This window comes from Ascaphus truei, chromosome 7, assembly GCF_040206685.1.
Source record: "Ascaphus truei isolate aAscTru1 chromosome 7, aAscTru1.hap1, whole genome shotgun sequence".
Lineage (NCBI taxonomy): Eukaryota > Metazoa > Chordata > Amphibia > Anura > Ascaphidae > Ascaphus > Ascaphus truei.
This window is the reverse complement of record NC_134489.1, coordinates 2,653,541-2,674,530: the sequence shown is the minus strand read 5'-3', so window position 1 is coordinate 2,674,530 and position 20,990 is coordinate 2,653,541. Positions and strand designations below refer to the sequence as shown.

Below are 20,990 nucleotides of genomic sequence, written 5' to 3'. Positions count from 1 at the left end.
AATAGGGTAGGTGCATGTCCCATAATAAGTAGATAAATATACGATACTGTTCGCACGGGAATCAGCAGACAGCACTCAGGTTAAGATTTGTAGAATATATATTGTAGAAAAGACACAAATCACCAACATTTCGGACCCACAAACAGGACCTTCCTCAGGGTAGCACAACCCTGAGGAAGGTCCCGTTTGTGGGTCCGAAACGTTGCCTATAGGGAACCATGTTAAAAATGGTTATTGAGGCAAAAAGTGACACTGTGTGCTCATTTGCATGTCATTTCCCAGAATCCCTTGCTGCAGTGGAAGTGCTGTATGCTGGGTGATAATGGGGAAAGGTGGGGTTGCAGACCTGCCTAAGACATGCAGATGAGCATACAGCTATATTTGCATATTTGCTTTCCTGTGGAGGGTTTTTGTCACTTTTTTTACTCACCATAACTTAACTCAGTATTATGGTTTAGCCTATCCCATAAGCCTCTCTTGCATTCCCAGTAAAATCAACCCCACACTGATGAGACCCATCAAGGTCGAAACAGCTGTCTGTGGGTGGTTTTCTGGGTATGCACCTTAACCCTGGCTGTGCTCAAAGCTGTGACCATGCAGCAAGCTTAAGCCTATAGGGAACCATGTTAAAAATGGTTATTGAGGCAAAAAGTGACACTGTGTGCTCATTTGCATGTCATTTCCCAGAATCCCTTGCTGCAGTGGAAGTGCTGTATGCTGGGTGATAATGGGGAAAGGTGGGGTTGCAGACCTGCCTAAGACATGCAGATGAGCATACAGCTATATTTGTTTATTTATATATATATATATATATAATCAAAAAATAAATAGATGATACCGTTCTGTGGCTAACGAAATGCTTTTATTTGTGCGAGCTTTCGAGATACACTGATCTCTTCTTCTGGCGATGTTACAATGAATGAAGCAAGTAAAAGCTATACTATAAACAGTGTCTATTGGAATGTTATCGGTGCTGGCCCTTCCCCCGTTGTGGATGTGTTTTATGGCTGGAGGTGTCAAAAGGTTCCTAACACGTGGCTAACACGGTACTGATACCTCTACATGAAAATATGGAAGATACCACATTGTACAGGCTAACACGGTACTGATACCTCTACATATATATATATATATATATATATAACTAACAGTATTAAAGACAGCGCCCTTCACACACTATACCCAAATTGCTGCAGCTCTGATTAAATGTGGCAAGATGTTGCACCAAGTACAGATGACTAATTAAAATTAGATATATCAATATATATATGGCATGAAACAAATGAATATCTTGCCTATACAATAAAAAACAAAAAAGTGTGCATTCAAAAAATGAAAAATAAAAATAAAAATGCAATAAAAAATGAAAAAATGTCACAAAATGTGTCATAGGACTAAAATAAAAATAAAAAATACACAAAATTATTAGGTGAATATTGGCATATAAAAACCGTGTAATAGTATGCCAATAAAAGTGAATTAAAAATATCAATGAATACTTAAGTCCATAATAAGTCCATGGATAAGATGATACAAAAGTCCAGGCTGCTTCTTCTTGGGCTCACCAACCTCCCACAGTACCTATTAGAAAAAAAGAAGAGAAAAAGCGCCCGATCTTTGTGTAAAATCAGATGAAAAATTTTAATAAATCATGGACAAGACAAATGCACACTCACAATTTGTCTATAAAAATAAGGCATATTATGGGACCAGCCCATGCACCAACTGAAGACTCCACGGTCACCTCTGCTTAATAGCATCCGAAATGGTTCCAGATCTTGTGTCTGCAAACGCCGCTATCTCCAAGATGGATGTACTTCACTTGTGAAAAGCTTGTTAGTAGATGAAATCCGCAGAGATGGAAGAAACGCGTAGGGTCACGTGGCATTGAAACTACGGTGGTCGAGCAGTTCAGGCGCCAGTGTGAGGACGTGAGGACGTGAGTGAAAATCTTCCGGGTCCCGGTTTTCCATGTGAGAGAGTAATGGTGGCCGCACGCTACTAACAAGCTTTTCACAAGTGAAGTACATCCATCTTGGAGATAGCGGCGTTTGCAGACACAAGATCTGGAACCATTTTGGATGCTATTAAGCAGAGGTGACCGTGGAGTCTTCAGTTGGCGCATGGGCTGGTCCCATAATATGCCTTATTTTTATAGACAAATTGTGAGTGTGCATTTGTCTTGTCCATGATTTATTAAAATTTTTCATCTGATTTTACACAAGGATCGGGCGCTTTTTCTCTTCTTTTTTCTAATATATATATATATATATATATATATATATATATATATATATATATATATATATATATATATATATGGGACCCTTCAATTGGAAGATCTTTACCCTTTGGACATTTTACTATCACAGTGTGGCATGGATGGTCTCATGGACTATGGTAACTGATGTGAACTGTTAACCATTGTTGATCCCATACTAACAGTCTCTTTTTGGTACTGTGCCTGGTTTGCCTTGATTATACCAACTGCATTTACGGTGTATGTATATAATATATGTATTTGACATCAGCATGTATTAGGCAATTTGGTGCATGTGCTATCTATGCTTGCTGTGTGGTTTTATATTTACTAGGGGTGAGGCCGGCCTTGTAGGTTCAAGGGGTTATTGTTAACCCCTTGTTCTACATATATTTTGTGCTTATAGGCTTTTTTCCCCTTGCCTTGGGTATTAGGGGTCATAGGGGATTTCCCCTGTCTGATACATATTCTATTACAGGAGGATGTCAGGGTGTGTTTTAATATGTTTTGTATTTTATGTTTGATTATTTGTGCTGTTAAATAAATCATAATTTTCTTTGATATTTGTTCTGAGCATACTTGAGTGCTGAGTTGGGACGCTTTTCTTTTTCTTTTCATTGTTATATATATATATATATGTATATATATATATATATATATTTTTTTTTATTAAGGTTATGGTGGGTAAAAAAAGTGACTAAAACCCTCCACCGTTTTAGTCACTTTTTTTACCCACCATAACCTTAATAAATGTGGTGATAACCTACTCTTTCATCTCATCTGAGCAAATGTCAGCAGCCAACCTCACACTGATGATACCCATCAAAGTTGAAACATGTCTGTGAGTGGGTTTACTGACTTTGCATCTCCCAAGCCCTTGCTTAAAAGCTGCGTCTAAAGCAGCATGCATTGGCTAAGGGTTGCTCATGTAATGTGAACATGAGATAAAAGGTGGCACTGTGTGCTCATTTGCATGTCATTTCCCAGAATCCCTTGCTGCAGTGGAAGTGCTGTGTGCTGGGTAATAATGGTAAAAGACAGGGTTACAGACCAGTCTAAGACGTGCAAATGAATATACAGGAATATTTACAGTTGCTATATATATATATATATATATATATATATATATATATATAATCAAAAAATAAATAGATGATACCGTTCTGTGGCTAACGAAATGCTTATATATATAAAAACACATACATGCCTTTATACATACATACACTTATACCTATTTGGACTACAGATCGCAAAATGTTTATGTGTTAATGTTAAACCAGGGCCGGGCCAAACTGTTCTGTAAATTCAAACTTAGTTGATGGATTTACAATTCATTATAGTACCAGTGGACTTCTCCTTGGTTAACTTGGTAAAAGGTAATCTGTGAATGTGCTCTGCTTTACAATGAGTGTCTGAGGGGCGTTGGTTGTTCTGTGGGATAACCATTTATTTTCCTTGCCCCTTGCAGGTGCACGACCTGTGTGATAACTTCTGTCATCGATATATCACCTGCCTGAAGGGGAAGATGCCTATAGACCTGGTGATAGATGATAGAGATGGCACTTCCAAGTCTGACTTGGAGGATTTCACAGGGTCCTGTACGAGCTTATCAGACCAGGTACGATTTTGGGGCTCAAGCAGTACAGTAGCTCACTGGTAATGTGACTTTCTTTGAACTGGGACAAACCTGGTTTGAAGCCATGTCCGCCCTCCTTGGGCAAGTCCTTTCACATCTCCCTGTGCCTTTGGCACCAATATTAGATTATCAGCTCTATAGGGTAGGGAAATATAACATTCTACATTCAGAGCTGCAAACACTTACATTACTATATTATTTTCCATCTGTGCACGGTCAGTGCCAGCTGTTAGATTATGGCAAGGAGCAGGAGAGAAAGGTAGAGAGATTACTGGGAAGAGAATAAAAATAGACAGAAGCAGGGAGTAGGTGAATTGATAGAAAAATAGAAAGATGGGGGGTTAGGGGGGAGAGAGAAGAGAAGGGGTTGGAAGAGTGATGGAGTAGTTTGGGGAAGAGGAGAGAAAGTTGGAGGGGCAAAGAGGTGAAAGAGGAGACTGCAAAAGAGATGGAGGAGATTGGTGAGGGACATGAAAGGGAGATGTCACAGGGAAGGAAGGAGAGAAACAGAGGGGGATAGACGTAATAAGTGAGAAGACTAATGGAAAAAGGAGAGAAGAACAAGGGATGAAAGACGAGGGAGCTGAAGAGGTCTCCCACAATTAGCAGAAAATTGCCGTAATCTGGGATAGCATGTGACCTTCCAAACAGCTCCCATCCCTGTCTCAGCTAGAGCAAAGGGAATGATGGGGGAGGAGGGGGGGGGGCATATGTAAAGCAGAGACCCCTGTAATAAGGGGGTGTTATATTGAAAAGATTTTCTGAAGATTAAAGTCCTTCTGCTCAACACTCCTTACCCCTCAGTCCACCCCCCTTCTGCACCATTTAAGCAAAGCATCTCATCTGGTGACAATTACAGAGAAATCTCTGTGAGGGAGGCTCTGCATTCTGCTAACTTCTCTCTCTGGGGTCCCTTCTCTTAAAGCCCCTGTTTAAGGGAAATAAAACTGGTGTATGCCAGCAGCATCAAAAGGTATTAACCCCATGAAGTGCCATGCATTGTCCCATTTAGAGTGGGCAGACAGACGCGTGAAATTGGGGAGAAATTAACAAGTTCTACTCATCTTCCATTGAAGTTTCTTAGGCTGAGGAAGCCTGCATCAAAAGAAAGTAAAAAAGTGGTAAATATCAGTCGAATACACAGGCAAAAAAAATAATTGCTTGGCTAATAGACCATGCCTCTTTAACCCCTACAGTGGCAGGGAAGATGCCCCGCGGCACTGCCCCATACAATAATTGGTGGCGACCGGACCCGATTCAGCTGACAAGGGTCTGTCATGCTTTCTCCAGGCTTTCAGGGGTTCCCCCCTGTACTAAACTAATGCAGGCAGTGCCTGCATTTGCCTATAGCAAAGCTGCTGCATTTTTAATATGCCTCCAGGCTGCAGAGCAATGAGGGTATAGATACCTGACGCTGCTTGCGCTAATTCTGAATTCCAAACAGCATCAGTTTATTATTTGCAGCCCATGCAATTCACAGCACCTTAGACCATAACCTTCTTCCTGCCAGAGGGTGCTGTAATACAAACTAATGGAGTTCAGCAGCTTGCACCATTTAACTCTCTATAGTTTTCTTTTTTTTTTAAACCACATCAAAGTCAACTTCTGTGAAATCTGTTCTACTTCATTAGAAGGCTTTAGGCCATGTCCCCACTGGCTACTGCAGCGCCCGCTGTTGGGGACGCTGCAGGGACAATAGCCGCTGCACAATGGGACCAGGCCCGCTGCGAGGGGGGGCGCTGCGCTCTGCCGACAGTGACTCCTGCTCGCAAGAGAATTGTGATCAGGAGTCGCGACAGAGCGCTAAGCCCATCGGTGGTTCAGCCAATGAGGGCGAACCTGCCGGGTGATGTCACGGCCGCGCCCCCGTCCCTCCCCCATCACGCCCCCCCCCTGTATTTTGGTCTGCAGCTCCCTGCGGACCAGGGGAATCGGCTGCACGCGCCGCCAGTCTCGCGGGCGCGCGTGCAGCGGAGGTACTGGGGCCTCAGTATTACACAACTGCAACTTTCTTTGTATAAAAATGCGATTTTATTGATTGCCCTTAATAAAGAAAAATGAAGTGCTAAAATGCTTTACAGCTACACAGTATTTCACAATGTCTGTTTCTCTTACGTCATATAAGATTCTTGTTTTTTCTATGGTGTTTATTTAAAAAAACAAATAAAAAAACCAACTTTGAATTGTGGAAGTTTCCTGGCCAGTGAGGTGAAGCTAAGGGGGACCGTGACAGAAAAGCGATGGTCAGTTAGGAGCAGAGAGGACAAAAGACATGCAGTCTCGTAAAAAGCAATAGGCTTCTAGTCAACTTCAGTGCCTCATCGCTGACCCCTACGGCTCTGAATGGGGTTGATTTATTTCGCGGTGAAATGTCTATTTATTTATACAATGCTATTTTAGCATTGTTCGTGTCATCCTGCTCCTCTTTCCTCCCCTTTCCCAGCCCTTTTTTTTGATCCAAAGTGGATTTTACAACTATGGTTTACTTTCCTTGCAGCTAAAGGGTTAAGGGCAGTCTGAGCAATGGAAGGACATTGAGCCTGTACTTAATTTACAGTTGGTGTTGCTAACCCAAAACCCCCTGCAGATTTTATACAAGAATCTTGTCCTACAAACCTTCCCTTTTATGGAGGGTCAGAGCTACCGCATGTGCCTCCGGCACGCTCCCTCCTTAACCCTTGTCCCCCAATGCTTATCTGGGGTCTCCCAATCGCAACCTCCAGGTTAATCAGGATAGGGTTGAAGGGTCGTGGTTACACTATATCCTAACACTCCCAGCTGGAACCCGAACTCTCACTCTGATCACCTGAAACCAGCAGCTTACTACATAATGCAAGTAGCTGGAGCTTGGTCAGAGCCTAAAGGCAACAAGTCCCTTTGAATATAGGATTAAAGGGTCACTAAGGGTCACTTCAGCTCCCAGAGGGGGTGTATGTACAAATGAAAATGACCCTGCATCCTAAACAGCAGAGTTCCTTTTCATCCTCCTTATCTGTCCCAGTGTTAGGTTTTCAAAAAGCACAAAAAAATGACCGTAAAAAATCAAAATCTCCCTCTAAATGTCAGTGAGTTTGGTTTTTGTTGCTGTTGTTGGAAGGCTACATTACATTTTAGCGACTGATGTATTTATTACACATGCAAGTATTTCAAGAACGTTCTTGAAAGAAGTTCCCCTGGAAATGTTTTAACAGAACTGCAAATGTAAGGATTTAAGGTTCACTTCTCTCCCTTTGTGAGAGGTGGCAGGCTTTGTATCCACCCAAAATGTTACAAGCAAATGGATCTATATCATACATTTAAATCAGAGTCCCTGTACAGAGAAAACATGTTTATTGAAACTTTGCATACTGTATTTAGAACTCCTAGCCTATCTTCACAAAATGTAAGGGGATTTGCAATAAAGTGATAGCACAGCCACATAACCCCTTTGCTCTTAATCTACTTATAGAAGTCTCTCTAACAAGCCCAATAACAAGTTCCATAGAATGCACAACGTATTCTGCTTTTATTAAGGGATAGCTCAGAGATGTATGTATGTTTTTATTTATATTGTATAATGTACATAGCGCTTCACAGCAGTAATACACATGCCAATCATATAAATAACAAATAAGAGATCATGGAAATAAGTGCTTCAGACATAAAAGCACATATAGGAAAAGGAGTCCCTGCTCCGAGATCACATCTAAATGTGGTCAGAATGGATTCCAATGTTGCAGTTAGCTTTAAGACTGCCATGATTAAGAGGCCCCAGAACATTTTTTTTAGATCTGTCCAAGACTGAAGTAGCTGATTGAATTGGTGTTAAATATATACAGTTCACTCAAGCCAGCCTTAACTCTCCTGTAAATCTCTATCCCCAGAACAATTCCTGGATCCGGGATCATGACGAGACGGGCTCCACGCACTCGGGAACACCGGGACCATCTAGTGGGGGCCTCGCTTCTCAAAGTGGAGACAACTCTAGTGAGCAGGGTAAGGGAAGTGTTAAATGACAGGGGGCTTTGGGTTCTGGTACTTCTGGGGAACATATTGAGCTTCTCAAAGGGTAGTAGATGCTTGCGGTAAACAATAGTATCCTGTATCTTAAAGCAGCAGTCCAAGCTGCGTTTATTTATTTATTTTTCTTCCTTTAACATGTGCATCAACACAATCCACACAATAAGTAATTAGCTAAGTTGCTGATCGATCCATTCTGCTGTGATCGATCAGTGAAGATTTTGTTCTGGGGTTCACTAAATGGCTGTCAGTGCAGCAGAAGAAGACCAAAGATGCAAAATTCTGTGGGGAAGATTAAGTAACCAGGCAGTCACTAGATACAATTGGTGCACTGCTAGAGAGAAGGTAGAGCTCAAAAGGGGTGTGCCTGAGCCTGTTTTAGAAGAGGAAGGCGATATGACGTTGTAAATGGTTGCTATAGAAACAAAAATGCTTGTTACATTATAATACAGAAAAAATGGAATTGAGTTGTTTTTAAAAAAAAGTATTTCCTCATAGTACTGAACTGGTTTATCTAAAAAAAAACACACATGTAAGATATTGCTTCGTCTGCAGCTTTAAGGTTATCCTAGGGTTGAAGGAGGAGTAGCTCTGTCGTAAAAACACAGCCTTTGAAGTGGATGACCCTGGCTTCAATCCCAATGTATATAGTGACCCGAGGTCACAAGGAAGGAAGACGCGTATCTGCCACCAACATTAGACTGTAAGCTCTTGGGACTGCAAAATGTTTTGTGCAGCGCTATATGAAAAAATATTTAACAGTCAAATGTGTTGCAATAGGTAGAGAAACACGTTTTAATGGAAGCAGCAATCCCACCTACTCTTTACCCCCCAAGCCCCATTCATGAACCCAATTAACCCTGAAACACCATATATACGCCAAAAATTAACCCCCCGCACCCCATACAGACACCAAATGAACCCTCACATCCCATACATACATTAAAGTAACCCGCCACACACACAGATTACATATACGGTATCCTGCCTTACCCCGATCAGAGAGTAGCAGGGAGGCCAGGTATAGAGCACCCTCTGAGGCCTGGAATATGCAGCTGCCCTTTCAGTTACACAGCCTGCCCCTGCCTCCCCCTTGTTTTTGTAATTGTTTTGGAACCAGGGTGTCCTCTGGTGATGAACTATGCTATTTTCAGCTCAATGCACCCCCAGTTCCCTTGATAGTTACCATTGAAGTTACCAGTTTTAAAAGTTCCTTTAAATCTTGTGGGTCCTATGGCAATAGGAAGCCACTCAGTCTACATATTGGATGGCCATTTAAATCCCTTGAAAAAAAAACAACTATAATATATATGTAGCACATGTATCCCCACCCTCTGAGATATGTGTCTACGGTGTACATGTGGTGCAATACCTGTTGCTCACAGGAGGTCTGACCCTCCGCTGCAGGGAGCCTCGGGTGTATTCTGGAACAATCTTCGTCAGCGCCTCCACCTGTAATGGATCCTACTATGTGGATTTGCCCATTACAGGACCCATATACATATATAGGCATATATGATTACACAGTAACCACACTTGGTATAACATAAAAGGACATTTTACAAGATATATGAATTTGCTACTGGTTACAGCTACCCGCCAGCCGGACACGGCCGTAACCACCCACCAAGGTCCCACACTCTTGTCCACAGTCTTCACCGTACCTTAGAAGCCCTTGGGCACTCAACCACAAGGATAAAGCCCCCCAACCTTTATGTGTGGTCAGCGCTGCCACTGTACTGTATATGTTGGTGCACTTTGATGAAGGTACCTGCCGGGTGTGTCCACACCCGGGCATGCTATGTCCTGCGATGGGGTTCACGGACCCAACTGTGCTTGGCAGCTCCAGTGCATCCGTTCTTGTGGGGAAGCGTCACCCCGTGAGGTGTCCACCTTAGTGACAGTCCCTTCAGGGGTGCTCTGGTTCCAGACCACCAAGGGCCAGGATGCTGCCGCGTCCTGGCTGTGTCCCTCACTAGGGAATCCAGAAGCCCTATTGACTGTATTGCAGCAGGTGACATGGCAGCCCCATAGGCTGCTGGGTAATGTAGTTCCCCATGTGGAGCTTATTGTGCCCCATAATTATGCCCCTTTACAAAGCATTAGTAAGACCACACCTTGAATATGGAGTACAATTTTGGGCACCAATCCTAAGAAAAGACATTATGGAACTAGGGAGAGTGCAGAAAAGAGCTACCAAATTAATAAAGGGGATGGACAATCTAACTTATGAGGAGAGGCTAGCGAAATTAGATTTATTTACATTAGAAAAGAGGTGTCTAAGAGGGGATATGATAACTATATACAAATATATTCGGGGACAGTACAAGGAGCTTTCAAAAGAACTATTCATCCCATGGGCAGTACAAAGGACACGGGGCCATCCATTAAGGTTGGAGGAAAGGAGATTTCACCAGCAACAAAGGAAAGGGTTCTTTACAGTAAGGGCAGTTAAAATGTAGAATTCATTACCCATGGAGACTGTGATGGCAGATACGATAGATTTGTTCAAAAAAAGGTTGGACATCTTTTTAGATGGGAAAAGTATACAGGGATATACCAAAAAAGTAAACATGGGAAGGATGTGATCCAGGGATTAATCCGATTGCCAATTCTTGGAGTCAGGAAGGAATTTATTTTCCCCTTATGAGATATCATTGGATGATATGACTCTGGGGTTTGTTGTTTGCCTTCCTCTGGATCAATAATTAAGTATAGATATAGGATAAAGTATCTGTTGTCTAAATTTAGCATAGATTGAACTTGATGGACATATGTCTTTTTTCAACCTCATCTACAATGTAACTATGTAATGGCCGCCGCTAGATTTCTGCACTGCGCATGCGCGACACACAATGGCGGCGCCTTGAGTGCTCGGGCTGCCGCGGAGCCTTCGGAGCACCGGAGTGCTCCCTGCACATCTTGGCAACCTGCCCACTAGCCCGACACCTCCCGAAGGCGCGCACCCGCCACCTGCACTCGCGCGCCCCCGCAACCGGCCGCAACTCTCCCGACCGCAGCGGAGGTGAGTGGCAGGGAGGGGAAAGGAATAGAGCCCAGATGGGGCCTGGCTACATCCTCCCCCTGGTGAAAAACACCAACGACCCAGCTTGGGAACAGTGTGACATATAGAAAACTATATATAACAGTTACACAATAAAAATGCAGATATAATATATACAACTTATCACATTAAATTGTGAAGTTCGTTGAACATAGTAATTATAGATATCACTTTATTGCGAGCCCACTGCTGAGTCATACTAGTTGGGGGATGCCTGTATCTTTGGCTCCGTCGGAGCTATTCTGCAGCAACTCCCTCGGGGGAGTAATAGGCATAGTCCTGAGGCTCAGCCTCTCCCGTTGGGGGTAATAATGTCTCTGAACAGTCTCTTTCTGGCACAAAGCACGGGCTTCGTGGATTCATAGGCTGACTCGCTGGAGCCACCTGTGTAAGTGTTTGTAAGTGTTTGTGTACGGGGCCCTTTACCCGTGGCTCCTCCGGGAGATGCCCCTTGAAGTTAAGTGTCCCTTTGAGAGGGTCCTTCCATAGGGTCTTCAGAGTCGGTATTATTATTTACAGTCTCTTGACCAACCTCTGATGGATTCGGCTCACCATCCAAGGGTGTCGCCAGTATTTCGGGTTCATCATCTCCCACTTGTGCGATGGGAAGCAGATGATTTCAGTGCCATACCTTTATCCGTCCATCCGCAGCTTTTATGCGATAGACCGGGAGGCCCGGCATCTGTGACTCAACTTCGTTTATGCTGTCCCTCCAACGGTCCGCTATCTTATGTTTTCCCGGGACTCCCAAATTGCGGAGCAGCGCAGCATCTCCAGGATGAATCTCCCGATGTTTGACCTTATGGTCGTAGCGCCTTTTGTTGTCGGCGTTAAGCTTAGCGGCAGACTTCTCGGCTTGTTGGTAAGCCTTTTGCAGATTTGCCTGAAGTCTTTGCACATATTTAAAATGGGTGGCATTGTGTATCCCACCCGTCGAAACCCAAAGGCGTACATCTACTGGCAGTGTAGCTTCTCGCCCAAACATAAGGAAGTATGGGGAGAATCAAGTTGACTTATTGTGGGTACAGTTGTACGCGTGTCCCAAGGCCTCCACGTGTCAGCTCCATTCGGTCTTCTGAGCACCCTTCAGGGTTCCTAGCATGTACAACAGTGTCCTGTTGAACCGTTCTGGCAATGCGTCTCCTTCAGGAAGGTATGGAGTCATCCGGGATTTAGTAATATTCAGCATTTTGAGCAATTCCTGAATCAAAGTGCTCTCGAAATCCCAGCCTTGATCGGAGACGGTTTGGAAGACCATAGTGCACAAAATACTTTTCCCACAGGATTTTTGCTACCATGTTGGCTTTTTGGTTTTTAGTGGGAAAGGCCTGGGCATACCGTGTATAATGGTCCGTGATGACCAACACGTTGCATATTCCCTGGGTATCAGGCTCAATGCACAGGAAGTCCATGCACACTAAGTCCATAGGGCCTGAACTTTTCAGATGAGCCATGGGCGATGCTCGGTTTGGGAGAGTCTTGCGGTGGATGCACCTGAAACATCGGCGGCAATGTTGTTCCACTGATTCTCGCATCTTCGGCCAGAAGAATCGGTCTCGGACCAACCCAAAGGTCTTTTCCACACCGAGATGTCCATGCTCGTCATGTAAGGATCTCAACACCATATGCTGTAAGTTCCGAGGTAAGATCAATTGTCTTCTATCCGGGTGGTTGTGATATTGCACCACCCGATAGAGTAAGCAGTTGTAAATTTCGAACTTGTCCGCTTCCCGCATCAGCAAAGCAACCATGTCTCTAGGAGCACGTTTCAGGAGGGCCGGTTTCTTCCATTGGACAGCTTGCCAGATGATGACGATTATAGGTTCCCTTATTTGGTAGTCCACCAGATCCTTCCACCGTATCACTTTATCGTGAGTTATATTCATCCCCTTTGGATCACAGTAAGTGGCGGGAAAAGCCTGTGCTTATAGTGTTGGCGACAGCGATGCGACATTGCGGCAAAACAAATGCATTGCTGCCGTCGTGTGTGCTTATAATAAGCGTGACGCGACGGCACGATGGAGCGACGGATTGGTCGCGATCGCTGGAAGTCATCTCTATTTGATTATTCAGCGACCGTCGCGTCGCCGGCACTATAACCGTAGCCTAAGGCCACTCGGTCATCAATAATGGCAGAGGTACTGCACATAGCCCGCATCCCTGGCCCTTGGATCTCTTCCCATTGTTCATCATCAGGAGTGGCACTTAGTCCTGGTCGTCGAGATAGAGCATCGGCGCCAATGTTCAGGGGACCAGGTTTATACTTCAGGGTGAAGTTGTAATTGGATATGGGTGCTAGCCATCGGTGACCAGACGCATCCAACTTGCGGATGTCAAGATGTAAGTGAGGGGATTGTTATCCGTCCTTACCTCGAAAGTGACTCCATAGAGGTAGTCATGGAGTTTATCCACGACTGCCCATTTGAGAGCAAGAAACTCTGACTTGTGAATGGGGTAGTTTTGTTCATTGGGGGTCAGACTGCGACTGACATAGGCCACAGGCCGAAGTCCTTCTGGGTGTTTCTGATGTAGGGCGGCACCTTGTCCTTTGAGACTGGCGTCCATGTGCAGAACATATGGCTATTCTGGGTCAGCATAGGGAAGAACCGGTGCTTCTGTCAGGCTTTTCTTCAAGCCCTGGAAGGCCCGTTCACACTCGGGCGTCCACTTATCGCCGAACGGCTGATGAGCCGAGGTGTCCTTTCGCCCTGTATCTTCGGGATATATTTTTAAGAGGTTGTTGAGGGGCTTGGCTCTACTGGAGTACCCCTCCACAAAGCGACGGTAGTATCCACAGAAGCCTAGGAATTATCGAAGCTCGATGACATTCTCTGGGTGAGGCCAGTTCACGACAGCTTCCATTTTGGCCGGATCAGTGGCGATTCCCTTGGCAGACACGATGTTTCCCACGTAGGTCACCGAGGTGTGACAGAACCGACACTTGTTGATTGACAGTTTCAGCCCTTTTTTCCCAAGATGGTCCAGCACCTTAAGCAGCCGTTCTTCGTGCTCCTCCAAGGTCTTACCAAATACAATAATATCATCCAGGTAGACTAAACACCCCAGAGGGTTCATGTCGCCAATAGTTTTCTCCATTAGGCGCTGGAAGGTTGCAAGGGCCCCACAGATTCCTTGGGGCATGCACGTATATTGATAGAACCCCAGGGGGCAGACGAAGGCTGTCTTTTCCTGGTCCTCTTTACTCATGGGCACCTGGTAATACCAGGATCGTAAGTCTAGGACACTGAACCATTAACTACCGGTTAGAGCATTGAGGATCTCTTCAATGCGAGGAAGAGTGTACTGACCAGGTACCGTGCGGTTGTTTAGGGTTCGGTAATCGACACACAGTCTCACGGACCCATTCTTTTTCCATACCACCACTATGGGCGAGGTGTAGGGATTACGAGATTCCGTCACAATCCCGGCTGTCTCCATCTCTTGCAAGACATTCCTTACATCGTCCACATCCCTAGGGGCGATGCGATGAGAGCGTTCACGGAAGGGAGTGGAATCCCTAGGCCGGATAGTGTGGTGGGTGCTTCGGCTACAGCCTACATCCATCTCTCCCGTTGAGAATACTGCAAAGCAATGCTATAATCCTCATTGTTTAGCCCCCTCACCTTCATGTGGTCCACCGACTGCAACGGACGGTGTTTGAGGTGTTGATCATAGAACTTTCGTATACGATGGTCACCTGCGACCCAGTGTCCAACAAGGCGGATGAATAGACACCATCCAGAACAACCCACACGATGGCGGAAGGGCCTACGCGACTGTATGCATCCAATGGTGGGGTTCCATCGTTGGGGCTTGGCTCAGGAGGGGTTTCGGGGGGCTCTGCCTCGGCAGTCTGTATGCGGCAGATCATGGACCGAGCAGAGCTCGTTCTACTTGGAGGTTTTTTTTTCTTGGTCGTCCTTCTCTGGGCATTCCCTGAAGAAGTGACCCTTCTGCCCACAGCCATAGCAGATGACTTCACTGAGTTCAGGGCGAGCCTTGTACGTGGGAGAGGCCCTTCCTGATGGTCTGGACTTGATGGAGGGTGATTTGGGTGGAGCCTCCTCCTCCCTGCTATACTGTTTCTTGACCTTTGGAGCGGGGTTTCCCTGGGTGTCGCTCTTGAGGAGTTCTCTGGTCTTTTTGGGGTCATGGAAATGCAGCTGCACCGCGTGTCTTCTGATGTGCCGCATCAAATCCATGTAGCTGGGCGGTGCTGTGGTGGCCGGGGCGGTCCGCATCACCAGAGCTATGGGGTGGGAAGGTAGCAAACCCTTCAGTAGCTGTTTGAACCGGTACCGGTCCACTTATGCGGCCGATATGATGTTCTTGGATAGAAGGGTCCCCAGGGACAGCGGGATCTTGCGGACAAAGGCATACAAGTCTTCTCCTTCTTTTTGGCGGAGAGCCTTGAACTGCGCCATTAGCTCGTCTTCATCGTCCTCGCGCGTATAGGACTGGGGTAGCATTTCTACCAGCTCGTGAGCTGTAACTTCTCCTTCTACTTCTCCATACATCCTTATGTATCCTTATGTCCTGCGATGGAGTTCACAGACCCAACTGTGCTTGGCAGCTCCGGTGCGTCCGTTCTTGCGGGGAAGCGTCTCGAAGTGAGGTGTCCACCTCAGCGAATGTCCATTCAGGGGTGATCTGTCCACCAAGGGCCAGGATGTTGCCACGTCCTGGCTGTGTTCCTCACTGATACTGATTCTACAAGGCCATGTCTCTATCCTATGCGCCGGTCCCTGCAGCAACCACAAGCTGAGATGAGTCAGGGCCTAGTTGGGGCCTACGGGTGTGATTCTAGCCTAGTGCAGGAGTCACAGACCCCTGCACATACCTCCTACATCTATCTTGTCCCAGCACCAACTGGCGTGGCTCACAGCGCGCCAAAAGTATCAATTTGCAGAGCAGGGGAATCCAGAAGCCCTATTGACTGTATTGCAGCAGCTAACATGGCAGCCCCAGACGCTACTGGGTAATGTAGTTCCCCATGCGGATGATGTCTGCACTGTGCAACACACAATGGCGGCGCCCTGAGTGCTCAGGCTGCCGCGGAGCCTCCAGAGCACCGGAGCGCTCCCTGCACATCTTGGCAACCTGCCCACTATCCCGACACCTCCCAAAGACGCGCGCACCCGCCACCTGCACTCGCGCGCCCCCGCAACCTGCCGCAACTCTCCCGACCGCAGCGGAAGTGAGCGGCAGAGAGGGGAGAGGAATAGAGCCCAGAGGGAGCCTGGCTACATATAATAATTAATATAATCTGGTAAAAATGTAGGGGACCCGGGGGGGGCACTGAAGCTGAAACTAGCATGATTTGCATCCAGAACGGGGGGTTAGTTAGGCAGGCTGCTGCTTTAAAGACTTACTGTTGTCTCTGAAGTTCAGCGTTCTTGCTGTTCCTTTCTTGAATGGTAGAAACCTCCAAATTGATCATTATTGCCATTATAAACTGGGTTTATAATTAAATAGTACTGTGGTGGCATTCTAAGGGTTGAACATTCCAACAGGCGTTACAGCAAATAACAGACCATGTCCAGAACAATTACAATGCTTTACTATTAAGGCCTAATTTTTCAGGCACCATTATAGGTTTATCATGAGCAGGAAAACATCCCAATGTGTGCCATTCAATGGGATATCATACTACATCTGTACTGTGTTTGGTACAGGTTGTTATAATGACATCATCATGTCTATTGTAAACATGGCGTCTCACTGGGAAACATGAAAAAGCTTCCAATATCTCATTATGTGTTCATATAGCACATTGTGTCTGCGGACTCAGGAGTCACTAGGGCAGCCCCACCCAGCGGGTCCAAAAATTGGTCTGTAATTAGTTCACTTAAAAAATTCCCTCATCCAGAATGTAACATTACTTCTTTGTACTCTCAAAAATCAAACACTTCATTCTGTTGGGGTCTGCTGAAATAATGCTTATCAGATGTGTATGTTAATCTGTTGGGCTAATAATGGCATCTTAATTCATTTACAAAGAATAAGATCATGCTTCTATCTAACCTATAGATTAGAGCGTTGACGGTCCTATCTATGTCTATTTTTATTATTATAGTGCCAATAAGGTTGTCAGCACTTTACAAAATAGACAGTAGGGTACAGGAAATTATAGTACAATAAGTGCAACCAATATACAGTACAAGTGCATGAAAAGTAATGCCTACCCTAGAGAACTTAGATATTAGATACAGATAGGAAAACCCCCAAAGCATTAGAGTTGAGTTTTTTTAATTTTTCTGTAAATACATATGCTTGAAACGTTTTGTTTTGTTTAAAAGACTCCAGGTATCACTTAACATATTAAACATGTCACTAGTATCACTCTGGTCCAAGGAGGGACTGGCCGTTTAAGAATAAATAAGAAGAAACCACAGGAGCTACTTAATCAGTCTCCCAGCTTTAAAACCGCTCCAAGATTGTGCAAATATTATCAATGAAAAATGATTAGAAAAAAATATTTTGTTGCACCAAGAAGACCGCAAATAAAAAAAAGTCACCAATCAGGATACACCTTTGAAGTAGGGGTGGACACCAGAGTTACATGTGACCTGCATGTTGGAAAATTGGGAAGCAGCTGTATGGTTGTGCTGGTTTATCAGGAGGGCAGTTTAAGTGTTTGCTGAACAGATCAGGATCACCACTATGCTAATTAAGCTTTAGATTCCTGCACTCACCATCTGTCTGATCAGTATCTGAGAACAGGGGATGCCCAGCTGAGAGGGCACAGAGAGGGTAGCATTACACAGACCAGACTGACCCCTCTGATCTTCGGAGATTTGGGGAGGGTGAGGTCTGCAGAGTGTTAAACTGCTTGTGTGCGGCTCACCCTCATGATTTATGTATGAGCGAATTTCTGGCTAAGAAGAGGGTGATCCATAGAAGTCAATGGGGGCAAAGTGTGTGTATAATATGGTGATCCTATTGATTGTATAGAGTTAATGGATGTGTGTAAGAGAGTGATCCTGACCTAATAGGATTATCCAATTGAAATATATGGGTGCAACTAAAGGTGAGAGGGTGATTCCGGCTTATTAGGGTGATCCCACTGAAGGAAACGGGGTAAATTAATAAGAAGGTGATCCCATTGGATTCTACAGCGTTAACTGATACTTGCAACTGATCCTGACTCAATAGGGTGATCCCATTAAAACCTTGAGCATAAGTTTGTGTGGAAAATACATTGCAGGCCCCTCTGGCAGTAAAGGGGTTAGCACTGAAATCACAGCTTGCTTTTCTCCCTGTGCCAATAGACCTCCCCTTCCCTCCTGCCCTCTCTCTCCAAACTTCAAGGTCATCAGATGCCAGAAGTGTAAATTCAGTACTGTGCCCTAACTCAGCTGCCAGAGAAAGTTTTCTTTTTTTTTTCCATCTGCGAACTACTTCTCATTCATAAATCTCTGCGCCACCATCCTCCCCCCCCCTCCTTCCCCAACCTTTCCCACTTCTCCCTCCCCCTGCTGTTTCACTGTGTGTCTGCTTCATTGACTCACAGCATGGGTTGTCATAAAACTACAGGGAGTGTTTGTTAATCACAGAATAGGGGAGGGGGGCCTGCAGGGACCCCTTTCCCCTCTCCAACCCCCCCCCCCCCCAGCAGCTTTTCCCCCCCACCCAGCAGCTTTTCCCCCCCTGTCCCTCCCCTCTTCCAGCCGCCCCTTGAAGTATGTAAACGGGATTAGCGTAAAATAAACAGCTAACGCAGGCGTACCATTCTCTCCAACCACTGTCACATTTCGCAACATATATGGGTTTTTGGGAATGTGAATAAAACCCCGTAATTTTAATATTAAAAATAAATAAATAGAAGAAACTCATCATTAATCTCATCAAATCAATCAACCCCTGCACATTCAAAAACAGAACATTTTTAAAAATGTGTAACAGTCCATTTAGGTAGAAATCCATCGTAGCGTTGCAGTTGTGGGTAAATGCCCAGTTGTTCTCATTTTATGAACACACAACAGCGCAGTCTTGTTTGTAAGATATATTTCGGACAGAATAGAATGAAATCAGCATTGTAATGTCTTCTCTGCCATCTGTAACAGTTCCTTCATTTGAGAGATGTTTAGTAGTGTCATTTTTAAATCAAAAAGTCTAACCACAAGAAAAAACAATGTACAGGACGTGCGGCGTTAGGGGTTAGTCAGCTTCTGAGGCGAAATGCTGCAATAGTTGCAATGATGCAGTGATTAACTCGGGAATATTAGTATGGGATTCTATAGCTTTATTAGATCAAAATATCTGACAACATTTGTTGTTTCAGGAGTGTTTCCCCGAAATGTTTGTACAAAGTGACAATGAACATAATCTATAGGGTTATTCCATTGACGTGCATGGTAATAAGTATTTGTCGCGTAGACATAGGCAGTGGTAACGGAGGTGTTTAAGAGGGTGACCCTGAATTTTTATAGCGTTTTACCATTTGAAGCCAATGGAAGCAATTAGTGTTTAAAAGGTGATCACATCAAAGTATAAGAGGGTGAGTGTGATGTCAATTAGTGTATGTGATCAAGATGGATGTAGAGCAGAATTGGTAAAAAAAAAAAAAAAAAAGACACTTTGCAGTGCATTGCTTGCCTCTGGCAGCAAAGAGTTTAAAGTCATATACATAATATATCTTCCTAATATATCCTTATTCTGCTATTCCGTACATGGATTTATTTTCCCATCTTGCCTTTGTCTACTTTCTCACTCCATTTCATTTTACATTGAAGGGGTTCATTTAACATAAGGGAATAAACACCCCAACTCTTAGTTCCACCACCTTGTCATCCCATCTCTCATATGACATATAACAACCTGCTTAAAGCCCCCCATCCCCCACCCCCTTTAGCGTCTCATGTCTTTGTTCTATGCATCCTTTTGTTGTTCCTCCTTTAATTCTTGCGCTATGAAAATTAATCAGCCAGGGAAGGGTTTTGCATAGGGAAAGCAAAGGCGGGGAGGGGGTGTTATGGAAGTAAAGGGAGGGAAGCAAGACCATGCACATAGTGCAAAGCAGACGCAGCCTGTGATGCATAATTTACTCCCCCTCCAGGCAAGCTTTTAAGCTGCTCTTTTGCCGCAGGATACAGGAGCTCAGCAGCTGTTATGAAGTCCCCCCTCTGATTTATGTTTATGAGACAGGAGAGAGAGACTGTGCAGGATAAGGGAGAAGTCCATGAAGGGACACAGTCTGAAAGGTGTAGTCACTGATTTGTGGCACAGTCAGTGGGGAAAAAAAACCCAGAAACAAAAATACATTTTAAAGCAAATGCAGAGAAACTAGGTCAGCAAATAGAATATGTCCAGGGTGCAAAGCTGTGCTTAAGTGGGTTGCTGGATCTGTAGACCCTAACACTGGGCATGGCTGAAAACACTGCAATGCATTGGGTTATAGCTTGGACACTTTTGCTGCCATGGCAGTCCTTGCCACTTTCTAAAAGTTGACCTTTAGAGGTAATTTATCAAAGACCTCAGCTGCAAAGGTGGGAGTGTTACACATTTGTGATATACATCTCATACCTATAGTGTGTGTGTGTGATATATACAGTATATATGTAGCCGAGTCGCCCTACCCTGCCAGGGGGTAGCTGTTTAGTGCTTCCACAGAGCTCTGCGCGATCGGGACCTGGGGGCGGCCATTTTGTCGCAGAGAGGCGAGGAGCGCATGCACAGAGTGTGGTGGCCATCTTAGGTTAGCCCCGCACATGCAGCTGCAGGACTACATGTCCCAGAATCCCTAATGGGAGGGACTGCCCACATGGGGTTGCCCCAGCCAATGGGATTCGCGCAGGAGGGAGAGACAGGATATCCTCCGCATGCAGGTAGCGTGAGTCAGTCTGGACAGAGGAACCAAAGGAGAAAATAGTGTCCAGGGAGGCGTGCTTCCTGGGCTAGGCCTAGACCTTGCCCCTGGGCCCCAGTTAGGCCCTGAGACACCAGTAGAGGAGTGTTGCACGGCCACGTGGTGCCCTGCGGCCTGGAACCAGGTCACAGGATCCAGAGACATTGTGTGAGACCCTCCGGCT

General features: G+C 45.1%; 1 protein-coding gene across 3 annotated transcripts in view; it reads left to right on the top strand.

Annotated features, from left to right (window-relative positions):
* The window catches only part of MEIS3 (Meis homeobox 3), a 62,651-nt gene that overhangs the window by 16,304 nt on the left and 25,357 nt on the right, over nt 1-20,990 (top strand). For all 3 annotated transcript variants that reach the window (XM_075606851.1, XM_075606850.1, XM_075606852.1), the window contains exons 6-7: nt 3,729-3,878; nt 7,760-7,871. In XM_075606851.1, coding sequence (XP_075462966.1) covers nt 3,729-3,878; nt 7,760-7,871 — 262 coding nt within the window. The remainder of the gene's footprint in view (nt 1-3,728; nt 3,879-7,759; nt 7,872-20,990) is intronic.